Source organism: Cariama cristata, unplaced genomic scaffold (assembly GCF_000690535.1).
Source record: "Cariama cristata isolate BGI_N322 unplaced genomic scaffold, ASM69053v1 scaffold1817, whole genome shotgun sequence".
NCBI lineage: Eukaryota > Metazoa > Chordata > Aves > Cariamiformes > Cariamidae > Cariama > Cariama cristata.
The window spans coordinates 49,429-70,642 of NW_009626906.1; the positions used below are offsets into that span (position 1 = coordinate 49,429).

Here is a 21,214-nt window from a genome sequence, read left to right on the forward strand (position 1 = left end):
TGAAAGGAGAATCAATTAAGTATCCACTAACTATAAGACAACAAGGTGTGGCTAAAAATATATCAACTGTGTCACATACTCAAGAAAGACTGTCCCCAAGACAGGAGTATTTAAGAGGATCTTTATGGAAACACTAGATAAATGAAAGGAAGCCATGAGAAGAAACACAGCTTGTGTAAGCTGACTTCAGAGGGACTTTGAGCCCATCAGACGTTTGTAAAGTTTATACTACGAAACTGAGCAGACTCAGGAGCAATTTGTGACAAGTCATCCTGCGTTATTGCAGTACATTGCCAATTTTATGGGTGAGAGCATGAAGATGACTATAATTCATCTGCTATAGGTAAAACATTTGAGGCTCAGGATTTGAGAAAGCTTTAGATGCTTCACTACCTACCACAGCAGTAGATTTAATTATCATGTCACCAAACATGGTAAACTGAATGTGCTGCTCACAGCGAGGTGGTGATGAAGAGTGGGAGAAACTGGCACGAATAAGAGGAAGAAATAATTTGGATGGAAAAATGAGTAATTGCAGAGCTCCCACTCAAGGCCACCCTAGATGTTCTGGGCTATTTCAGATCTTTTCATTATAGAAACACATCTATGATCAACCAAGGGGAGGAGGCCCACTCCCTACAGCACCAGGAGCAGCTGTGGTTGTCCTGGCTGCATGACACCGAAGAGATGGAGACAGAGCCATGCAAGGTTTGGTCTGATTTTTTTTCCTTTTTGAGTTGTGGCACGCATTTTACCCAACCTTCTAAAAGAGTAGAGGTTTAACAGATTCCAGGATCATACTGAGCATCTTTAACACAGAGCACAGACTGTTCCTAGAAGGAGGTCGAAAGGTGGGAATAAACAAGGAGGGTCCTGCTACTGGGGAAGAATATTACTCCATGGACACCTGAACAGTTGTGGTTCAATCACAGCTATAATAATGACCATATATGAGTGACCTGAAAGACACTACAAATCCAAAACGATAATTAAATTGGTAGCACACCAAAACAGACAATGTGATGCCAGTAGTACAGCTGGCATGTTTCAACCTGGGGAATATTTACAGCATCAGGCTCTTCCATTTTGACTGCGATGGCATGTGAAAAGCATATGTAAGCTGACTAGAGATAAACACAGTTCCATGCAAGACAGCACAGCATCCCGAGACTCTACCATAAAAGCAATGCCACAATATTGCAGAGAGAACATCAATGGACCTTGGAATACACTGAAAGCTGGGATCGTTTACACAATTGCATTGTGTTCTCCAACATCTATGGGAGGATCATGCATTCTCAAGTCATTGGTTTCAGTGTGAGTGTATCATTCTGTCCCAGTACCCAGATTATTTAATAAGACTGTTACCTTGTTCACACCATCTGCCATTGCTTGCAGTGTTAGCTCTCTAGGTCCATCCACAGTCTTTCCATTATCAGTTGGTCCCCAGCTGGCACTATATATATCTATGACCTGAGGCATATGACTGATAGAGGAAGCCTCAATAATGTCTGTCATAAATGGTTGGTCGAGCATTCGAATACCTGTAGATTTAATCAACATAAACATGAATTATGCATTACCCAGAAAAGATGAAATCTCAGCACCCGGAGAAGTCCCCCAGTTACAGGTATTTTAACTCACTGGCACTTTCACCCACTCAGTAATTCCGCACTCACCATTCACGTTTCACCAGGGTGTGCTTACCCAGCAGGATGCCAGCACTTAAACACCCAGCCACAGCAATGCAGTGCGGCTCAAAGAGAAAGCACTTTATTGCTAGCTTTCTAATTACATAGTGTTTTCTAGCTACTCTTTGAAAACACTTTTAAAACAAGAGTATTCTGCAATCACAGGATTTCGTAGAATTTAAATAATAAAAAATAGTATTTTAAATACTATTAATAACAACTAGGGAAAAGAATTAAGGTCCCGCCTCATCTCTAATTTATACTCAGTGATGCGTTGACACTTCATTAGCTTTTCAAGTAATTTTTCTGCTTATTTTGGTTCTTCTCCAGAATTTAATCAGAGAGGGGAAACACACTACACAACAATTCCCTGGAAAAATATCGTGTGAACATGCAGATGCAATAGCAACACATGGCCAGTATTTGGAGAACAAAAGCAAACTAAAACCTCCTTCCTTTAAGCCATGCTGCAGTAGAAATTGAGTTAAGAGTTTAAACAATAAAATCCTAGGACATGTCAACTTCAGAAAACCTCAAAGTGTTGGCCCTAAGCAAGCCAGAGAGCGTGACAAAGACAGCAGCCCAAGCCCTCACACCCATCGTGTCCCACACGTAGGACAGTTTCACTGATAGCCAACCTCTCGGTGGCCTTTGGATGAGACCTGAGTAACCAGGCATACATTCCAACTCTCATTTGTAGCCTTGAGTTGAAGTTCAGTTTTTCCCAACAGTTTCAGGACACAGATGGGTCAGAAATCAATACCACAGACCCAAACAGCGTGAATGGCAGCGAGGACCCTGACTGAGAAGCCATTGCTTCTACTATATTCAATACAAAATCCACGTGCCAAATGTGAGGCTGGAAAAAGCGGTATAAACTTCAAAGAGAAACCAGACAGACCAAAGCTGGACATTCCTGATCTGCTAATTCAAGCTCGAAATTGTAAAGTCCAACTCAGTGAGTGAGAAATCCCTTCCCATGCTTGTAAAATGCAGATCTGCACTGAAACCACACAATTAAATAATACTGACCCTGGGGAGCTGAGGGAACAACAGGAGGAGCCATCTGGTTTGACTTTAGGGCAAACCAGAGGTACAAGCAGCAAAACACACGATGCCCCAGAGATCCTTGGCTACCAACTTCCAATTCCACCTGCAAACACGGACCCTGACGGATGTCAGCAGCAGACTCTCAGCTCTCATCAGCTTCCACCGTCCCACTGACCACTGGGTGGTACTATGGGTACACGCTGTCCTCGGGCAGGCAAGGCTGGGCCTGCCAAAAAATCTGTGGGGCTTGTGCTAGGAAGTGGACACGTACGGAAGATTATTTGTAGGCTGCTGGTCATCAGAAAAGGCCTTCACTTCTTGATTTTTAAGAAACCGTCTCGAAGTTGTAGAGTTATACTAATAAGACAGATGAGGTCCGGCCAAAATCCCATGCCTCAATTCACATTCCTCTCAAAGTAGCTATTGCCGGAATGTAAATTTTATGAAATGTCCCATCCCTGAAGGGGATGTGACCATTACTGAAGAAAGTGGACGAGCACTAGACCTGCCTGGCCAGTTACTAACTCTCAGGGATATTTCTCGGGGTAACAGCTTAGCAAACATTACTTGGTGCCCTTCTACAGTGGAGATTCAGAATTCAGTCGTGTAGATGACAGACAAAATGCAGCCTTCCCCAGATTCTTCGGACACCGTGGTGAAACAGGGACTGGCCAAGCACAGCAGAGCTGCCCGTGCACACACACTGTGAACCGTGGCCAGGAAGCAATAGGTGCATCCACACCGGTGTTTTGGTGTGGAGCAGGGAATGAAAGTGAAATTCATAAGCATCTCGTTCTCAGCCTCAGTTCTCAGCCTGGAACAGTCTTAGAGTGGGAAAATGGGATTTCTTCAGATTAAACAAAACCGACACACGCTGCCCAAGAGTCTAAGTCACTCCAAGCGCTGTATTCAGTCTAGCAGTGCAGACAGAGCTAGTTAGAAGTAAAAATACCCAACACACCCGAGGTGTGCATGCTGGGTGCTAGGCATCACCCATTTCATTCTGTGCATCTGCTCCTGCCACAGCATCACTTGTTAAAATAGAGGAAACCAACGACTGCAGACATTTACAGCACTGCAGGCCCTGCCCTGTGACAGCCTAAAGAAAAAGAGCAGCATAGGATTTGCCTCTTCAAATAGAAAAAAAGAATTTCTATTTTACCTCCTGCAAAATGAGATTTGTTGCAAACGATTCTGCAGCTATGCAGGGAAGAAGCACTGAAAATCAGTACACAAACAGGAGTTCGCACAAGAAGGAGTAGAGCTGTTCCTTTGCAATGTTATTAAAGAGGCCATATAAGGCCCTCAACTGAAAAGGCAAAGCCATGGAGAAACTCCTCTCCCCAGCTACTGTGAAAAGTAATAAACACATGGCCCGGTGCCAGCCTGCAGTCCTGTCCTGGGCAATGCTCCCTGTCTCCGCAGAAGTTCTGCGTGAGGCACAGCGGTGTAAGGACCATTTACACCTTGAATTGCTACCGTACCTGCCACCTTGGAGTTGTACGCAACTCCCACGCCGCAGATGTTGTTGTTGGCAGCAGCAGACACCTCTCCCGCACACCTCGTGCCGTGGCTGCAAAAGGGAAGACAGAGACACCACGTGAACCCCAGCCAACGCACGTGCTGAACTAAGCTGGATCACCACGATTTTGGTTTTGCCTCGTTGTCAGCTCCCAGCGCTTCAGAGGAAAATCGCTCCATGGCAAACTGTTGAGTGCTGTACTTGGATACTCAGATGAGCTCGTTCTTTCCTGAAGCAAGGAGATAATCAACTTCCCCTCTGCAGTATAAGTGATGCTTGCTCTGAGGTTAACATGTATACTTATGCTTCATTTAGTTGTGAAGTTATTCAGACCTTTTCAACTCTGTCAAATAGAATCTGCCTTACTACCAACTATTAGTCATTAGAAACAGGGCTTTGACAGAACAGCGTAAAAATACGATCAATATTCATTCCTGTATTTTTGTGACTTCACAGTGCAACACCCATTATTTCGAACCCCACAGAACAAAGTCAGATTGCCTTTTTGCTGTTCAACACGTACAAGGAGCACATCCCTGCCCACAAAAGAAATGCTGTGGAAAGAGGTGGGTGCAATACCGAGCTGGAGCAGCAGAAGGAAGCCACAATGGTCACTGCGCTCCCCAGCAGCAGAGCCGTGGCCTGGCTGGCCAGGCCCAAAGCTGGCCGGACCCAAGGGCACGTGCAGCCCTCTCCTCCAGTGCCTAATTCCCAGGAGGGCTGACAAGGTGCTCCAGTTGTCCCCTCACGGAGCTACTGCTTTCTGCTCAAGTGGGAAATGTCTCTGCTCTGACACGGAGGTCCAGTTCGGGCTGACACACGGCATTTCAAGAACACTTGGTGTCTCTGAAGTGCTTTGCAGCTCTTAATAGAGACCCTTTAACTGGCAGTGGCTCTCAGGCAGTCCTGCAGGAAGGTAGATTGCACTTTCCTTTCTCCTAATTAATCATAAAAATTAAACCACAGAGAAGATAAATATAGACAATATAATCTAGTTTTTAAAAAAATAGCACAGCAGCAGAGAAACTAGTGAAACTTGTGCTGCCGTCAGGTTTTTGATTCAACATCTTAATGTTGAATCAATATGAATCCATCCTACTGCTCACATCAATCCACTCTGTGCATTAAAACTGGTATTGCTCCTACGGCACGCTAAGGATTCATGCAATTAGCAGTGCTGTATTATAAAGGCTATACGGAGTACCAGATGCACCATCCTGGGAGGCAGCAGAATTGTTTTGTTTTAATCATCTTGTTTTTCCTCTCTCTCCCTTTAAGCACCTCTGGCAAAGGTGAGTGTAACATTAATAAAGGGGTGAGAAGGAATGCATTCTTTTTTCTGCTGTATTTGGAAGAATATATTTTTAAAGGCAGCTCCATAAAAGGAGATGACTGGCCTCGAATGTACACAGTGTCTTGATGATGAAAGGGTGAAGATTTCGTGCGAGTTCCTTTTACAAAGGGGACAGACAGGAGAGCGATACAGATTTCTTAATTCAGCTGCTGGAGAAATTTCTTTCAACAACCAAACAGGTTTTCCCTCATGCCCTTGTTCAAGGAACTGTGAAAAAAATATACCGTTGCTAGGCACTCATTATCTAGTCACCTGTGGGCTAGCTACAAGCCACAGAGCAGAATAAAGGGCTTTGTTAAAAAATTGTCTTGACTGATGCTGGGGTGCAAAAAATCAGCGACACTGCCAGCTGAGCTGTTTCTCTCAGAGATAAAACTGTATTAGGACCTTCCTGGTGAAAACATTTTATTAGAAGGTCCTCCCCACCTCGCCTCCCCAGTGCGCTGGCCCACATGACGGAGACTGCAAGCAGACCTGTTCCAGCAACTCAGGGTTTAGATACCATGCTGCTGACTGGAGAAACAAAAAACAACAAAAAAACCCCACATATGAGTTAGTGGAAACGCATTTGGTTGCATTATTAATGGCAAATAGCAGACTTTTCCAATTTAGCCCTATTTGCTGTTCACGTATCATTGATAACCCCATTGTGGTTTCTATGAAGTGACCCATGTCATAGGCTCAAGTCACAGCTTTTCTCTCAAATGTTCACCACTTCTATTATTTCAATGTCTAAAACAAGGGGATAGAAAACAATTAAGAGTATTTTCACCTATGAACAAGTTACTTCAAAGATAAACCATATATTAGCATGTACAGCAAGTAATATATTAATACGTGGAGTAAGTTTTCCACAAACATTATATAAATGCAAACATTTTACATGAACATTCATGAAAAACTAAAGGTGGGAGAAGGTGATTCAATTGAAAATCAGTTTTGCCTTCAGCTGGTTTAAATAACATATCTGTAGTAGTTACGAAAATTTCATTCTGTCTTTGAAAACTATTTCCATTTCTAAACTCCACTGCCAATGCTATTGTGCATGCCCGTCTATTGATAATATTTTTTAAAAGAGCCAGAGGTGGCACAGATTTCCACTGAGGTTCCTTTTCATCTGCTTTGACATGCTTCTGCAGACAGCAAAGAACAGGATCCATCCTTCCTGACTTCAGCTGTCCGCAGGGGAGGGCTGTGCAGAGCTGCAGTCTCAATAGCTGGGACGATCTGCCTGTCTTGACCACTTTAGTTGCTTGCACTGGGCAGCAGTTAAATGTGCAAAGATCAGAGGGACACTTCTGTGGGGTAAATGCCATCGCCTTTTTACTCACATGACATTGTCAGCTTCTGAGCGTTTGAGAGTTTGCACAAGGGAAAGCGTTCCCCTTCTTTGGGGAACGTGGCCGCTCTGCCTGCATCCAAACATGCCAGGGACCAGCAGTGCTGCGGCTCCTCCTTGACACTTGTGTCGTAACACTGCGGGCACAAAGAGCTGCTAAATCTGTTTATACAAATTCTCAATTATTATGTTGTTTCCATTGTATTGACTGAAAAATGAGGAGGAGGGGAGCAGGTGCTTTTACCCTGTTAATGAGCACTGTCCGGAAGCCAAGGGAAGTTCTTCCCTTGACTCAATGGTATTTTGTTTAGATCCACAATAATTACAGGACATTCTTACCTCTGAAGAACATGGGTTTCCAAGACAGTGAATAATTTTTGCCCTGCAAACTCTTCTCTGAGTCAGAGAATATACAGAATTCAAAGGAGTGGAAATAATTCTTGGTTATTTATACCATGGCAGAAATTTGTAACGTCAGTGCTCTGAGATGGGGAGCCCCGAGTCGTGCGTTCTGCACGCTCACCACAAGCAATCAGAGGGCTGTACAGGAAGGCCAAGCTATCACTGACTCCTATGGCTACCTCCGCACTGCACAACATGGTACATGCCAAGGCACTGAATGGGGTTCAGGAGGAGCGGGTGTTAAAAACCACAGGCAGTTCCGAAAGTGGTTCCTAAAAACCACTCTGAGTGCGGTGGGGCTGTCTCTGATTTTGGGAACAGAGCTTGGTTCTGGTTCCTTCACTGCTCCCACTGCTCCCCAGGCTCCAACACATCCCTGCCCCACGTTGTACCCCGTGTCCCCTATCCTGGCTTGGTCCCCAAGCTGTGTGTCTGAAAACAGTCAAGCAGTCCGTATGGTAAGCACGGGAATAAATCCCTTGGCTGTCCAGGCACCTACGTGCCTCTCCCTGTACCAGCAGCCAAACTGCCTGGCTGCAATTCCCTGCCCGAGGTACCACACTCTCCCTTTCCAAAACCCACCCTGCTTGGCTTCGTAGGCCAGTGGCTGTTAGATGGAAAGGCCAAAGTGCTTTCAGCAGCCATAAAAAGCACAAAGTGGAAGGGGAATCTGTGCTTACAAGCAGAGCAGCTGCGATTAATGAAATACTCCATGCAAAAACCTCTTCTTTTTTTCTTAAAGTCTAATGACACTTTGCACATGCAGCTGGCAGCTCACAAAGGCCCCTTGCTGAACAGTCCTCTGCTGCTTTTCCCACTAATCACTTGAATTGCTCACAGAGAAATGTATTCTTTATGGAAAAAAGATATTACGCTATCCTATTTTGAGTCTGATCCTCCTGCATGTATAAAATTCAATGGGAGATACATCACTGACTGTAAACTGAGCAAAACGAAGCCTTTATCGCAGGTTTCTCTGAATGGCTTTTCTGTGCAACTCCTCTATCCAGACATACCTGTGCAGCTACACATATGGATAGACAGACTGTCACAGGCAGTTGTAATCTACCAGTAATAATAACTCAGGACTCAGTAGTTATGACAATAGCTTATATATGAGCACATCAGCTTGATTAAACAGTACAGCAAAGAAATATGCAAAGAAAAACATAGTCACACCTACTCCTGAACAGCTGGATATGGTGTGCTGGTTTGCATCTTAACCTGGAGAAAACATGAAATCTTGCATCTTAAAGCCTTCTTGAATTGTGCAGGCAGGAAAGGGATGCTTTACTGAATGTGCTGCTCCTGTGATTTACCTTGCAAGGCAGAAAATTCCCTGTGTCACCAAATAAACCTCAAGGTTCACGACAAAGAATGCTGCATTTTCTAGATATCTTTTTTTTTTTCCTGGAAAGAATAATGAGGGAAAGCTGCCAAGCAATTTCTGCATTGCTTTTCTCCTCCTGATTTGCTGTCTTGAGTTCCCCATTCCCTCAAGAAAAGAAATAGAAGAACGCGGTGTAGTTCTCAGAAAAGCCGAATCACGTTGTTCTCAATAACTACAGCGCGGGTCACAGATGACCATGCTGCTCCCTCTCCATTCTTCAGTTGGGTGCCTGAAGTTAGCCAGAGGCACCTGGGGCCAGAGACCACAACCCTTGCCACATCCAAGATGCTCAAGGCCCATTTTAAGAGACTTGAGCAGGCAACTCTGCCTCCAGGGCCACCTTGCAGAACACGAGAGCTGCAACTGTGCCCCACTATAAAATACTTGATAGCAGCACAATCAGTGTTAATGGGGCTTGGCAGAACACACTCCGTTTTATGAAGTTCCACACTAAAAATGACAGAAGCTACCGTTACCCACTAAAGCTAAATTTAATTTTCCTCTGCGTTGCTCCAGACCTAAGTGATATCTTTCTGCTACAAAGATCCTCTGCACAAATAAAGCGCGAAAGGCAGCAGACCTTCACAAATTAGACCCCTAGTCTTTCTCCAACTTTCCAGTCACTAATTGGATTCATACTAGTTTAAAAGTGTCAGATGTCCTTTCCCGAAATGGAGGAGAAATCTCATTGGCATCTTGCTTTGGCTGAAAAACGGCAGGACTACAAAGGAGGACATCACAGCTCCTAAATCTGTTTGATCCGTTCCAGGAAGCCCGTGTCTGAGGTGGAGGCACAGCTGCTCCACTTCTTTGTTGTGTCACTCTGACAGAACTAAAATTGATTTCTTTAGAAATAAAAACAAAAAATCCCCACACAAAACTTGGAGGCCATCCATACAGCCATACCAAGTTAGAGATGAAAACCACATCAAATAGGCCTGAAATATTTTTTGATAAGCACTAAGACTGAGCCCTGAAGACTTTGAAAGTTCTTAAATCGTCAGCGGTGCTGCTATGTAAATGCTGGCAACATCAACTATATTTACATCTAGAAGATATTTGGAAATTTCATTGAAAATATCCTGAAACAATTTTTGCAAATGCAAGCTAGAACCTGTCTGAGACCCTGGGGAGTATGCTGCAGAGCCAGAGATGCTGGATGTTGAGATCACCAGGCAATAAACACACCTTATAGGTGTGCCTTGGACTCTGCACCCTTGACTACGCTAACACCTTGCTAGAAGCCTGACAGAAAGGGCTTTTTCATGGGACAGATGCAGAACTCAGGCAACACATGTTTGTTTTTTTCAAAAAACCCCAAAACTGTTGAAATATGTTTCTGTTCCATTTTAAGAAAAAATTAGTTTAGGGAAACAAAAAAAGTCACACTTTCCAAAATCTGAAGCCTTATCTTTTGGGCCATTCTTACTTACACTATACGCTGAGCACCAGACCTTCTTCTGCTGGAAATTAGCTAAGTTCAGACCATATTGAAGGAGGAGTGGGTCTTGGGCAATCATGATGTGCTCAGGAGAAGTAACACAACAAGCACAGCTGCACTCTTGATGCCAGGTTTATAAACACAACAGAACCAGTTCCCAGTCAGTGTACAGGGACTTTAATTCCTACAGCAGCTAGAAATATCTCAGAATGAGCCCTTAAATGCTACCCATATACACTGCCCTTAAATCAAGGTGAGAAGACGGATGATTCAGAACCTAATGTAAGATTTAATTGTTTTTGAACTGGTCATTCTACACCATGCTGCTTTTCTGCTGCCTTAGTCTACAATCAGATGAAAACACTTTTTCCCCCCCCTCCAAAGCCTCCTCCTGTCCTCAGTTTACTCCCTTTAAAATTAGCTAGCACTCATACTGCCTCAGAGACAGGAGATGGAAAACCAGCTTGTAGAGATTTGAGTTACTGTAATGTGCTAGGATAGCTGGCAGAAAGACGTACCTGGCTATCACCCATTCAAACAATCTAAATACATATCCTTCTGAAGCAGCAACATCATTTATAAACTATAAAATAGCTGTTCAGTGCTATTTAGAGGTTACCTGAAAAAAAATGAAGTAACCTCTAATTTTCAAGCAGTAGTGAGACTGCAGCGTCTGTTCTGGCAACCATTGAATTTAGCAGAAAACAGGCATTCCACAAATACCAGCAAGTACTTACAGTTTCTTAAGTACACCAAAGTGAAGAGTAGGCTGATCAAAATTCATTTACCTGTTAAACCAGTCATCTGTATAGCGGGGGTAGGGGTAGGGATCATTACTGCTGAAGTCGTAGCTGGCTTTGGCATTCTGCAAAACACAAAGAAGTTCGGTAAGTCCGCAGAAAAACATATACAGGGCAAAGGGGAACACAAATTGAAGGGGGAGCTGAGAATCATTGGCAAACTTTGTCCTCTTCATTCTGAGAGATGCATCTGGACGCAAACCGGTCCCTGTCGTGCTGTGCCACTTCCCAGACCAGCAAGCCTGGAGTGCAAAGCCTCCTGTGGACCACTGGTATTTCCAAAGAGCGTGGCTAACTGTGAGGTGGTGAGAGCGCCCAGGTTACTGCTGAGGGACTGTTCACCAACACTTCTAAGAGTATTTAGGTGTTACGCTACTTGGTGTGGCAGGACAAAGGTTAAATCCCGTTTTCCAAACAATGGTGGAAGTGACCGGACATTTGGGTCTTCCATCACAGAATTATTTTTGAAAAACTCATCTGTGGTACTACAACAAACAGTCAGATTTCTAAAAGCATTTCAATGCCTAAGAATGTAAGTTTCTCAAAATTCAAATGTGAATAATTCATTAACGGTCAGCACATTTGCCTGAAAAGTCCTTTGCGTATTTTCTTGGTCCTTTAGTTGTCTGAACAGCTTCACAAATGCAGCTTTCAAAATGACTTTTGAAAATGTCATCTCATGTCTCTGCTTTTCATATAAATCTAAATCATTGCTGATTTTGCCCTATCAGCAGAGTTAAGGACACTCAGCTACTTTTGGATGCTAGATCTGACAAGCAAATGGAAAGTTTCAGAAAGTCAAGTGCCATCTTCTTTCTTCTCTCTTAATGAAAAAAATAAATAAAGGGTGACTGAAAATTAAGCTTTTAAAAATATTTAGAAGCTTCCTCTCAAGTGTATGTTCACAGAGTTTATATTTTAATAAACACCATACTCAAGGAACAGAATTATGTTAATTCTTAATTAATGTGTACTTGTATTCTTTTTAAGATTTGGCTGAGCATGCTATTGAAGATAATTTGAGACTCATGTATGAATAGCTTTGCTCCTAAAAACATTTCCCTTCAGCAGATTCTCAGTTCCTGGGGTACAGGAATAGACAGTCCATCGGTGGCACCAACGTCTTTGGGTTTTGGATTCAAACCCCTAACTTCCAAAAACTTGTGCCAGAGAGAAACGAGGACAACATTGTCCTTGATCCTTGGAGGGTAAAACTAAGTATCTTTCAAGTTACTGTACAGTGATTTTGGGGGGTGATCATTTCAGAAAGTCTGGTTGCTCATACTCAGCATGGATAATAAGTATTTTGCAGCATGTGAACGGAGCAGAGATTTGCAGAATGGCTATCATGCGGCTTGATGCCGTTCTTCAGCTCAGATACAGCCGCATCCCTTTGTGAGCACCCGTATTGATCTCTCCGTATCTCTGAACTAAGGCTCTGATTTTCAGCCTGAAGATGCCTTCCAATAATGTCAGTTATAGTCACAAATTCTTAGTGCTTCTAAGTCTCTGTGCCCAGGTGTATGTTTAATTTAACTCTTAATTACCACAACCGCTTATACAGCACTTTGAATGGCACAGATCTGTATGAGCTAAGAGTAAACAGAGCATGACTTTTCAGCCAGGGAAAGAAGGGGAACTTGACAGTGGTCTATAAATCATGAATAGCACAGAGAAGGTGGACAGGGAGTTATTATTTACTACTTCTTATAATACAAGAACTAGGGGGAATCCATGGAAATTACCAGAGGGGAGATTTAGAAGCAGCAGAAAACGAGTACTTTTCCACAGAACATGTAATGAGTTACAAAATTAATTGCCCCCCAGCAATACAGAGGTTACAATCCTGAATGAAATCAAGAAGCGGTTAGACAAATTAACGGAAGATAAATCTGGAAGGGGTATGAGATGCTGTGCTAGGAGGCTCTGGGTCTCACCCACTGCGCCTGGCAAAAGCCACGTGGCACAGACGTCCCGTCTGAATGCAACAGAGGAAGTTTGGATTCTGCAGCGTCCAGGGGAGCTGTGACCAGGATTTGTGCAAGGGGCCAGGTTTCCTCCAACACATGGCAGTAAAAAGAAATGAGCTTGTCAACAGAAGATCCAGTCCTGTTCTTTACTAATGAGCGCAGTATCTACTCCTAGCAGGACAAGCTAGAGAACCACATCCTATGGTAAAGTCAAAATAGAAATGATGACTTTCACCGAGTAATTTAATTAGCAGATAAAACCTACTCTGCCACAGAGTCTAGCCTGGCAACCTTTGGAGAAACGCATTTCAGTCACGAATTAAAGAAACTTTCTTACACTACTGCCTTGCAATAGAAACAGCCTGGAAGCGATGCAGACTGCAAATAACTACGCTTAGTTCCAGTGATTTCAGATCATTTCTTCCAGGTAGGTACGGTCTAACTCAGTACTAAATGCAATTAGTTCAATATATTGCCAGCTTCTTATTCAGTCAGAACTTCTGTTTTCACACTAAAAATATTGTAGAATTTAAGGTGAGAATTTAAACTCAGTTGTGGGTCAGCTGTGTTTTTTTCCCCATCTGGAGGAAACAGTCCTACTTACACAGACTCTAAGGTCAAAGGAGGTCTGGTGAGGCTGATTTTTCATGACATCATCAGACATGCAAGCACCTCATGGTAATATCAACGGCTCTTGACCCTAGAATTCCCTGGTGTGAAAATTACGGATGGAAAAGCCCTTCCAGCTGTGCAGATGTACCACTCGTGTGCAGAGCAGCGCAAGGCAAAGGGATTCCAGCATGGAATGATTCGGCCGCCCTACAGCAGACTGCAGCTCTGCTCTGTGTCCCATGTAACCAAATGTCAGCTTATGGAAAGGTTGCTTTAGGCAGGCTATAAACAAAGTTGTGCAGCAGTCTGCCACATCCCGTAGTTCTTACTCGCTTGCTTTTGGATCACTGCACTCAAAGGAAAAAGATATCTACTGTAGCAGGAACCATCCACAAAGGGCAAAATTAAGAATTCTTGGAAAGAAAACAAGTGCTGACTGCACAATTTATCTTCATCAGGGTCTTTGAGAAAAGACAGAGAGTTTCAGCTTCATGAAGGAATATTCCGCCCACACTATGGAAGCAGTAGAACGGGTAATGAAACTGCAGCGACAAGTACAAATGGACTGCTTCAAGTTCCTAATTTAAAGATCAAATCCCCAGATATTTAAGCCTCAACATTTTTTTTTTTTTTTTTTTTTTTAAAAAAAAGGCATAAACCAGTGACAAATTAAATCAGTTTCAACACTGGACCAAAAAGGGAACTGCTTTGGTGGATAGCTAACATATTTCATCTAGTGTTTTGGGAAGTGAATATTAAAATCTGAGGTCGCCTTTGTCCTCCACAGGCAGGACTCACCAGCAGGCAGCAAGAGGGAATTTATCGCTAACATGGAGATTGAATCCGGGTAGGAACCTGGGAGGTGGCAACCAAAACCAGTGCAGATGAGGATCTGCAACAGCACACTAAAATGAAAACATTTTGCTTTTCAATTCAGGTTATTCAGTTTCCAGTTTCAATGCCTAACTAGTCTACTGGCAGTTACTTCTCTTAGACTTGAAGTATCTAATATTTTTCAATATCTAAGGTAGCTGCCTGGTCTTTTTGTCCAGGGAGCAACTCAAGCCACCAGTCTTGGGCACTGATCATACATTGCGGTCCAGCCTTAGACTAGTCGTTAGGCATACAGTGTTAGAACAAGATGAATCCTATCCCTCACGTTCAATCAAAACGAGCTCATTGTTGCAAAGCCATTTGAACTTGATGTTTATCAGTCACCATCTATATACAATTACTTACAAATAATGTCAATTATATCATAAAAATGCTATTACAGAGAGGAATGGTATTGTATTTTAATGTATATCTCTCTTTTTGCTTCCTAGCCTCTACCCCAAATAAGATGCTAACAGAAGAGTACCGGATCAGATGATGAGATGCTTTCAATTATTTATTAAGTAATGGTTTGTATACCACAACAGGAATAGATTACTTTTGCCTGTGTATAAAATTCTGCTTTCCTGAAAAATAAGCTTAAACTCGCATTTCCCAAAGAATTGCCCTGTACTTTTTAAAATACATGCAGTAAAATCTTCTGTGTAAAACATTCGTTATGTAAAATATGACAATAACAATAAATCAGTTGTCCCATGTGTTGCTCAGATCTGTAATAAAATTATGTACCTTGAATAATGCAGCAAGCCCATAAATTTTTATATGGTTTTACAAGCCGCTGAAGCGTAGTTCACATATATTTCTTTTTTTCTCTATTTCTCAAGACATGTCCCTATGCTCACATGCTAGTCCAGGAGATAAACAATTAAAGACACATGTCCCGCTGGTCACAGTCTGATTCCATTCATTATGTTAAAGCACTGGTGAATTTAGCCCAGAAATTTGTATCTTTTAAAAGAAGAGAAACATTTTTTTACACAGGTGGCATCTGGTCTTACCCTATTCAGGCAACTGCAAATCCTTGGAGATCTGAGGCCCACGGATATCTTTTGCTCGTTTGATTTCTTTACTGATCCAAAGAGCGAGCAAACCCCTGGGCTCAAATTGCAACACATAACATCTCAGATAAACTGTACTAAAATAACACCAAACGCCATGCGGTGGCAAAATGAAATTCAGTTTTGTACACACAAGCTTTAGAAAACGGAATATGCTCACCAGGAGGCAAAAAAGGAGGCAACAGGGTATTTTGCCTAGGCGAGGTGCTATAAGGCTTAAAGGTCATTAACGAAAAACGAAGGCACTGTAGCTAAGTTAGTAGTCATACAGTAAAGCCCTCTCCTCTCTGCCATGGGAAGCACGCTGTTCTATTCTATTTTGTGGGGTTTTTTTAAATGGAAATGAAAAAAAACCTGTGACTTCTTAAATAGCTCTGCCTCTACATGAGCTAATTCACATGTCCTGTATTACTACCCTGCAAATTCAGAGCTGCATTCAAGACCTTGTCAACACCGAGAATATATCCATGAAGTAATGGGCTGTGTTCAAAAATACGAACCTTAAAGAGCAAATTCACTGCCAGTGAGTACTGGCATCTCCCTCCAGAAACATAAGCCTTTTACCTAGTTCTTACAGGTACCTCATTAAAGTAAAAATACTCAGCCAGACCCTGAATAATGAATAAGCCAGCAGCACACTTTTCTGGCATCCTCCTTTTCAAAACGGTCACCACATAATACACCAGAGCATCATTTGAAACGGATGGAGTAGAGAAGGGTGCTGGGTCCTGAATAACACCCGAGGTGCCCATCAGCTCTCCTGGTATTGTACTTCACTAGAGGCCCTGCTCGACCACAGAACGAGCCAGTACAGAGCACACCGTAAAGGTGATTTCATCTTGTAGTTATCACTGAAAAAGCTCTTTCTTCAATTTCCTCAACATTCATCAAGCATCTGGGATTAGGTCAAAAGGAAAACTCATGGAATTACGGCTAAAAGAGGAAAAACTGACTACACACAACATGTCACTACTGCTTACTTCAGAACAGTAAAAATAGTTGAGATAACAAGCAGTAACAATTCTAATAATTCAGTTGTTAGAATTAATAGGAAGACATGTTGGCTGTCCCACCTCTGATGTAACTTCTTATTTTGCAAAGCTGAAACTTTATCACTGCTTAGGTTCAAAAACAAACAAACAAACAAGGCAGCTGGAAAAAACCATGGAGTCTCTTGTTAACATTTACATTTATCTTCATTAAGGTAGCATTATTTTAAAAGTCACAGTTATGAAGAAAAGTAGCTTCACTGAGAACATCTTACATTGTGTTCTTTTTCTACGTTAAACAGATTTCCTTTGTCAAGTAACAGACGATCCTCTCTACATATCACTTGGCACCACAATGTCACACAACCTCTTATTTCACTTTTTTTCCCCACTAATTTCCTTCCTACTTCCCCTGCAGACAAAATCAGAAAGCCAACATGAGTTCCATTGCCAGCTGGTGCTCCTCAGCATGGGAGCATCTTCAAAAAGAAAGGCTGTGGCTAAACAAACTCTTTATTTCACTTGGGGTAAAGCACCTGGGCAGTGCAGCAGGGATGTATACCACACAGGTACCTCTAAGCACAAACTTTTTCAAGCTTCAAAGAACAGAAGAAATTATCAGTTCCACTCTTAGGTACCAAGACTGTTGAATGTTTTCCCAGTAAACAAAATGAAAGTCCAAATGGATCAAGCTAAATGCCATCGAACTATCTGCAGCTGTTTGCTAATGCTTGGCTTAGAGGTATACAGTCAAAAAGGATGAAAAACCAAAATAATCACAAAGACTCAGAGAAAATTTAGGCTGGGTAGAATTTTTAAGAAGTGAAGAATTTCCCCTGCCACCCCAACAGAGTTTTATAAACAAAACTAGCTTATTGAAATACCCTCCATTTCCTCTCCCCTGCACCTTCACCTGACACAGAAAAAAGCGTAAGAAATTGAGGCAGGCATGAGACTTTATTAAAAAGCAAGCAGCCAAATGAACTTGTGTTTCTAATAAAGAGGCTGCTTCACAATTCACCTCTTGGCATTCTTAGCCTGCTCCACAATTTTCAGGTTGATGTGGAGAAAACCTGAAGCACATCACCAGTTGTTAATTACTTAGAGCCAGAGCTCTGAAGGCAAAAGCAAGTTAACCTACAAAAAAAAGAAAGAAACCTACTTCTGCTCAGCCAAACATTCCTTAATTTTCAGAGGGGGTGCGCAAGAATCTTTAAGCTGTACCTACAACATACTGCAGGGGTACTGAATGTTCATAGGGAGGCATATTGCTAAGACAATTAAATTAGTAAAATAAAACTAAATTAAGCAACTAGTTACTGTTAAAGATTTTCAGGGCAAGTAGCAAATTTAAAGCTTTAAAGCTTCAGACTATGAAACGAACTCCTCTGCTTCTTTAATTCGGGGGCAGAGGGGAAGAAAAAACTGGCAGCTGAGTGGCTAGAGATATGAGCCATGGGATTATTTTATCATCATAGCAAGTACAAATTGTGCAATGACTGTTACTGAAAAATACTGCGAACACACATTTCATCTAGCTTTAGTGTTCCATTTTATTAAAAACCTGGCCCACATTCCCCTTCCAATACATGGATTTTCTTCCCCTTCAGATACTTGGATTATGTATTAGCGTGACCTACTGAAGCTGAGAGAGTAATAGAGGTATAAAGCTGGCAGCAGCGAAATGAGGTTCAGGCCCATTATTCTTAGTTATATTCCTGCAAGAAATAACTGACAAGTTTGTCAGTACATCAAATATGTGTTGGGTGCTGAGCCGCAGTAAAGGTTGTGTTTGCAGTGTTTTGATGGCAGCCAGCACTTACAGTCTCTTGGAGGGATGAGCTGGAAAAGAAGGGGCGCTAAGCCCTCTTGCTCCTGTCAATGAGCCCAATCCAAAGTCTACCAAAATCTGCCACGGGCTCTCCCACCAAACACAGCAGCCAGGATTCAGATCACACCCAGAATAAAGGTCTCTTAAGTGGCACGTGGTGGATAAGGGACAATTTTTTCCATCAGTGTAAGAAAATCGATAGCTCAGAGTTCTCAGCAGTCATTTGACTCCAGTCATTTGGCATGACACGGTCTGGATGAAGAGCGGCCAGACCTTGCGTTGGGAGAGCAAACACTTCCCTGCTGCTGTGCATGGCTAGCAGGCGTTGACACCCGCATCGCGCTCTGTGACCGCAGAGTCATCGCATCAGTCATTAAAAACTGATCACTCATCAGCAATGCTCCCAGCAAAGCGCAGGAATACTGGACATGTGGTTACAATGCCACTCATAAAACAAACTTCGCAGGATATTAAGGACGACCACTTCAACAGTTTACTCCAATCTACTGTTATAAAACAGGCAGACTGTGGCTTTGCAAAGAGGGAAATCAAAGTGGCTTAGATGGTTTGGAGAGTTAGCTACAACAGACAGACCTGGTCTGCGGTGGCTATGGAGAGGGGAGGTCAGGGAGAGCTACTCTGGTGGTACAGAGGAACTCAAAGTACAAACAGATAACACAGAGAAGTGTTGGGTATTTTCCTTCTTCTTAAAGGTTTCTCCGCTGACAAGACAAGAAACCGTTAACAACTGCTCAACTGGTGTTTCACCTAAATTGCATGAATATGGAAGAAGATGAATGGAGACATAAACGTGACGCTGTAGGAGAATCAAAAGGAGGGGGACGTTTCAGAGAAGAGGCTCAAAAAAACATAATGCAAACTATTATCTACATTTCTTTTGTCAGAAAAAGCAAACACAGGTTGATTTACATACCTTAGAGTTAAAAGGTCTTGAAGATCTATTCTGTTTTATTCCAGTTGCATGCTGACCTCATTAGCACAGCTTGAGAGCATCCCAGGGGAGTATTAATAATGTGACTAATACCTGTCAAGACATGCTGGGTTCTCATTTATATGCTTCTGCATTAATTAAAAAGTTTGCATTGTTTATTCCATGTGGAATCACTTTTGGTTTTAACCAATGGACAGCTAAATCCAAAATTTCAGGGAGAGAGGGTAGGATCTTCAGAACAGACATTCTCATGTAAATCCACACATACTGTATTTATAAATATATATAGCTTTATATATATAAAGCAAGTATTTATGCTTTTAAATAGTACACAATGATTCAGGGAGAAGGCAGGATCTTCAGAACAGACATTCTCATGTAAATCCACACATTCTATATTTTGCAAGTATTTATGCTTTTAAATAGTACACAATGATTCCAAGTTCTTCGCTTAAAGATTAGGATATTTGATCATAGCTAACATTTTCACAGTAATTTACTGGATGAGTAAATTTAAGAAATGTCCTAGACATCATTAGCTGTCTGAAAGTTTGAATTTGAATTAAAAATTTGAAAATTTGAATTAAGATTCACAACTACATCAGTCAGACATGGTATCACTGTTGACTAATTCTGCAACTGAGTTAAACGCCACTGAATGAAAGTGATTTAGTTTCTCACAAGAAGTAATTCTAAAAAACACGCGCTAGAATTGAAATTACGAAGTCCTTGAACATCGCACAGCCTTTGTGCTCTCCTTTGTACATATTCAAAGAGACATGCACGTCCTTCAATAAAATCCAGACCACAACCTGCCTGTAGAACATTTCCAGCGATCCCCAATCTATATGAAAGCTTATGAGTAAGGACAGCGCAGGGAACGTATGACTGAGGTACGCACTACCACATCCATTTAACTTTCACCAAACAGCTACACAGCACTGGAAGTGGCCAAAGTTTCATCAAACACAAGCTCCTGTTCGACAGTAAAACATGTTATCCCGGACAGTCACATTTCCACAGCTCTTGATATCATTATTTACTCAGCTGAAGCTAGGAAGCCTATGCCTCTTACTGTGATGATTAAAAAAATAAGGAAAACACAGTAGAACAAACATTACAAACCTGTTGTTTATATGACCTGCCAAATTTCTGATTGCTCTGAACTTAATGGAAAAACTACCAGTGACTTCAATGGGATCAACATTTTATTAGACATTGGGCACTGCTATTCTGTTCCTCTGTAAGAGATGTTCATTATGCTTATTACTTCTGTTGGGAATGCAACAGAAATGAAGAACATTATATTTAAATCAAAGCAATCTGAGATAGGGCAGGCATTTCAAAATATCTTAACCACTGACATAGCTACTGAGAAGTAAAATACAAATATGGAGAACATAAATGCACACAACTAAAATCAAACAACGCAAAGCAAACAACCACATCAAGATGAAGTGCCAGGACAGAAAAAAAAATTGAAGTAAGTTCAAAGGAAGTAAATTAATTTACAGGCACAGTGAAGGAGAGGCATTTAAAGTACTGGAGATCACCTGCATCTTCATCTACCGTATTTAGTCTATTATGGTTTCGCAGAAGAAAGCGGACTCCTCATGCCTCCCTGCATTCCTCTTCTGCAAGTCTGGCTTATCCAAAGGGCTTGGCCAAGACTCTCCTTTTAAGATCAGTTGCGTGCCCACTACTTAACCGCAGGTTTGAGACTCTCCTTGCCAAAATCATTACTGGGCCTGAAAGTCTCTCCCTAACACTTGTCAAATTTTGATGAAGCTTTGTGAGGGATTAGTGTTCCCCACACGCACCATCTAATTCAGACTTCCCTGGTGATACCTTGGTAGCCAAAATGAGTTTTAATTAAGTTCCATTTCAATGCTGATAGATGTTCAGGGATTTTAACACTG

General features: G+C 42.1%; 1 protein-coding gene across 1 annotated transcript in view; it reads right to left on the minus strand.

Moving 5' to 3' along the window:
• PCSK2 (proprotein convertase subtilisin/kexin type 2) overlaps positions 1 to 21,214 on the minus strand; it is a gene marked incomplete at its 5' end in the record, with an annotated part of 83,257 nt that overhangs the window by 20,388 nt on the left and 41,655 nt on the right. The window contains 3 exons of the mRNA XM_009704221.1: positions 1,369 to 1,544; positions 4,226 to 4,314; positions 10,978 to 11,054. Of these exons, the coding sequence (XP_009702523.1) occupies positions 1,369 to 1,544; positions 4,226 to 4,314; positions 10,978 to 11,054 (342 nt within the window). The remainder of the gene's footprint in view (positions 1 to 1,368; positions 1,545 to 4,225; positions 4,315 to 10,977; positions 11,055 to 21,214) is intronic.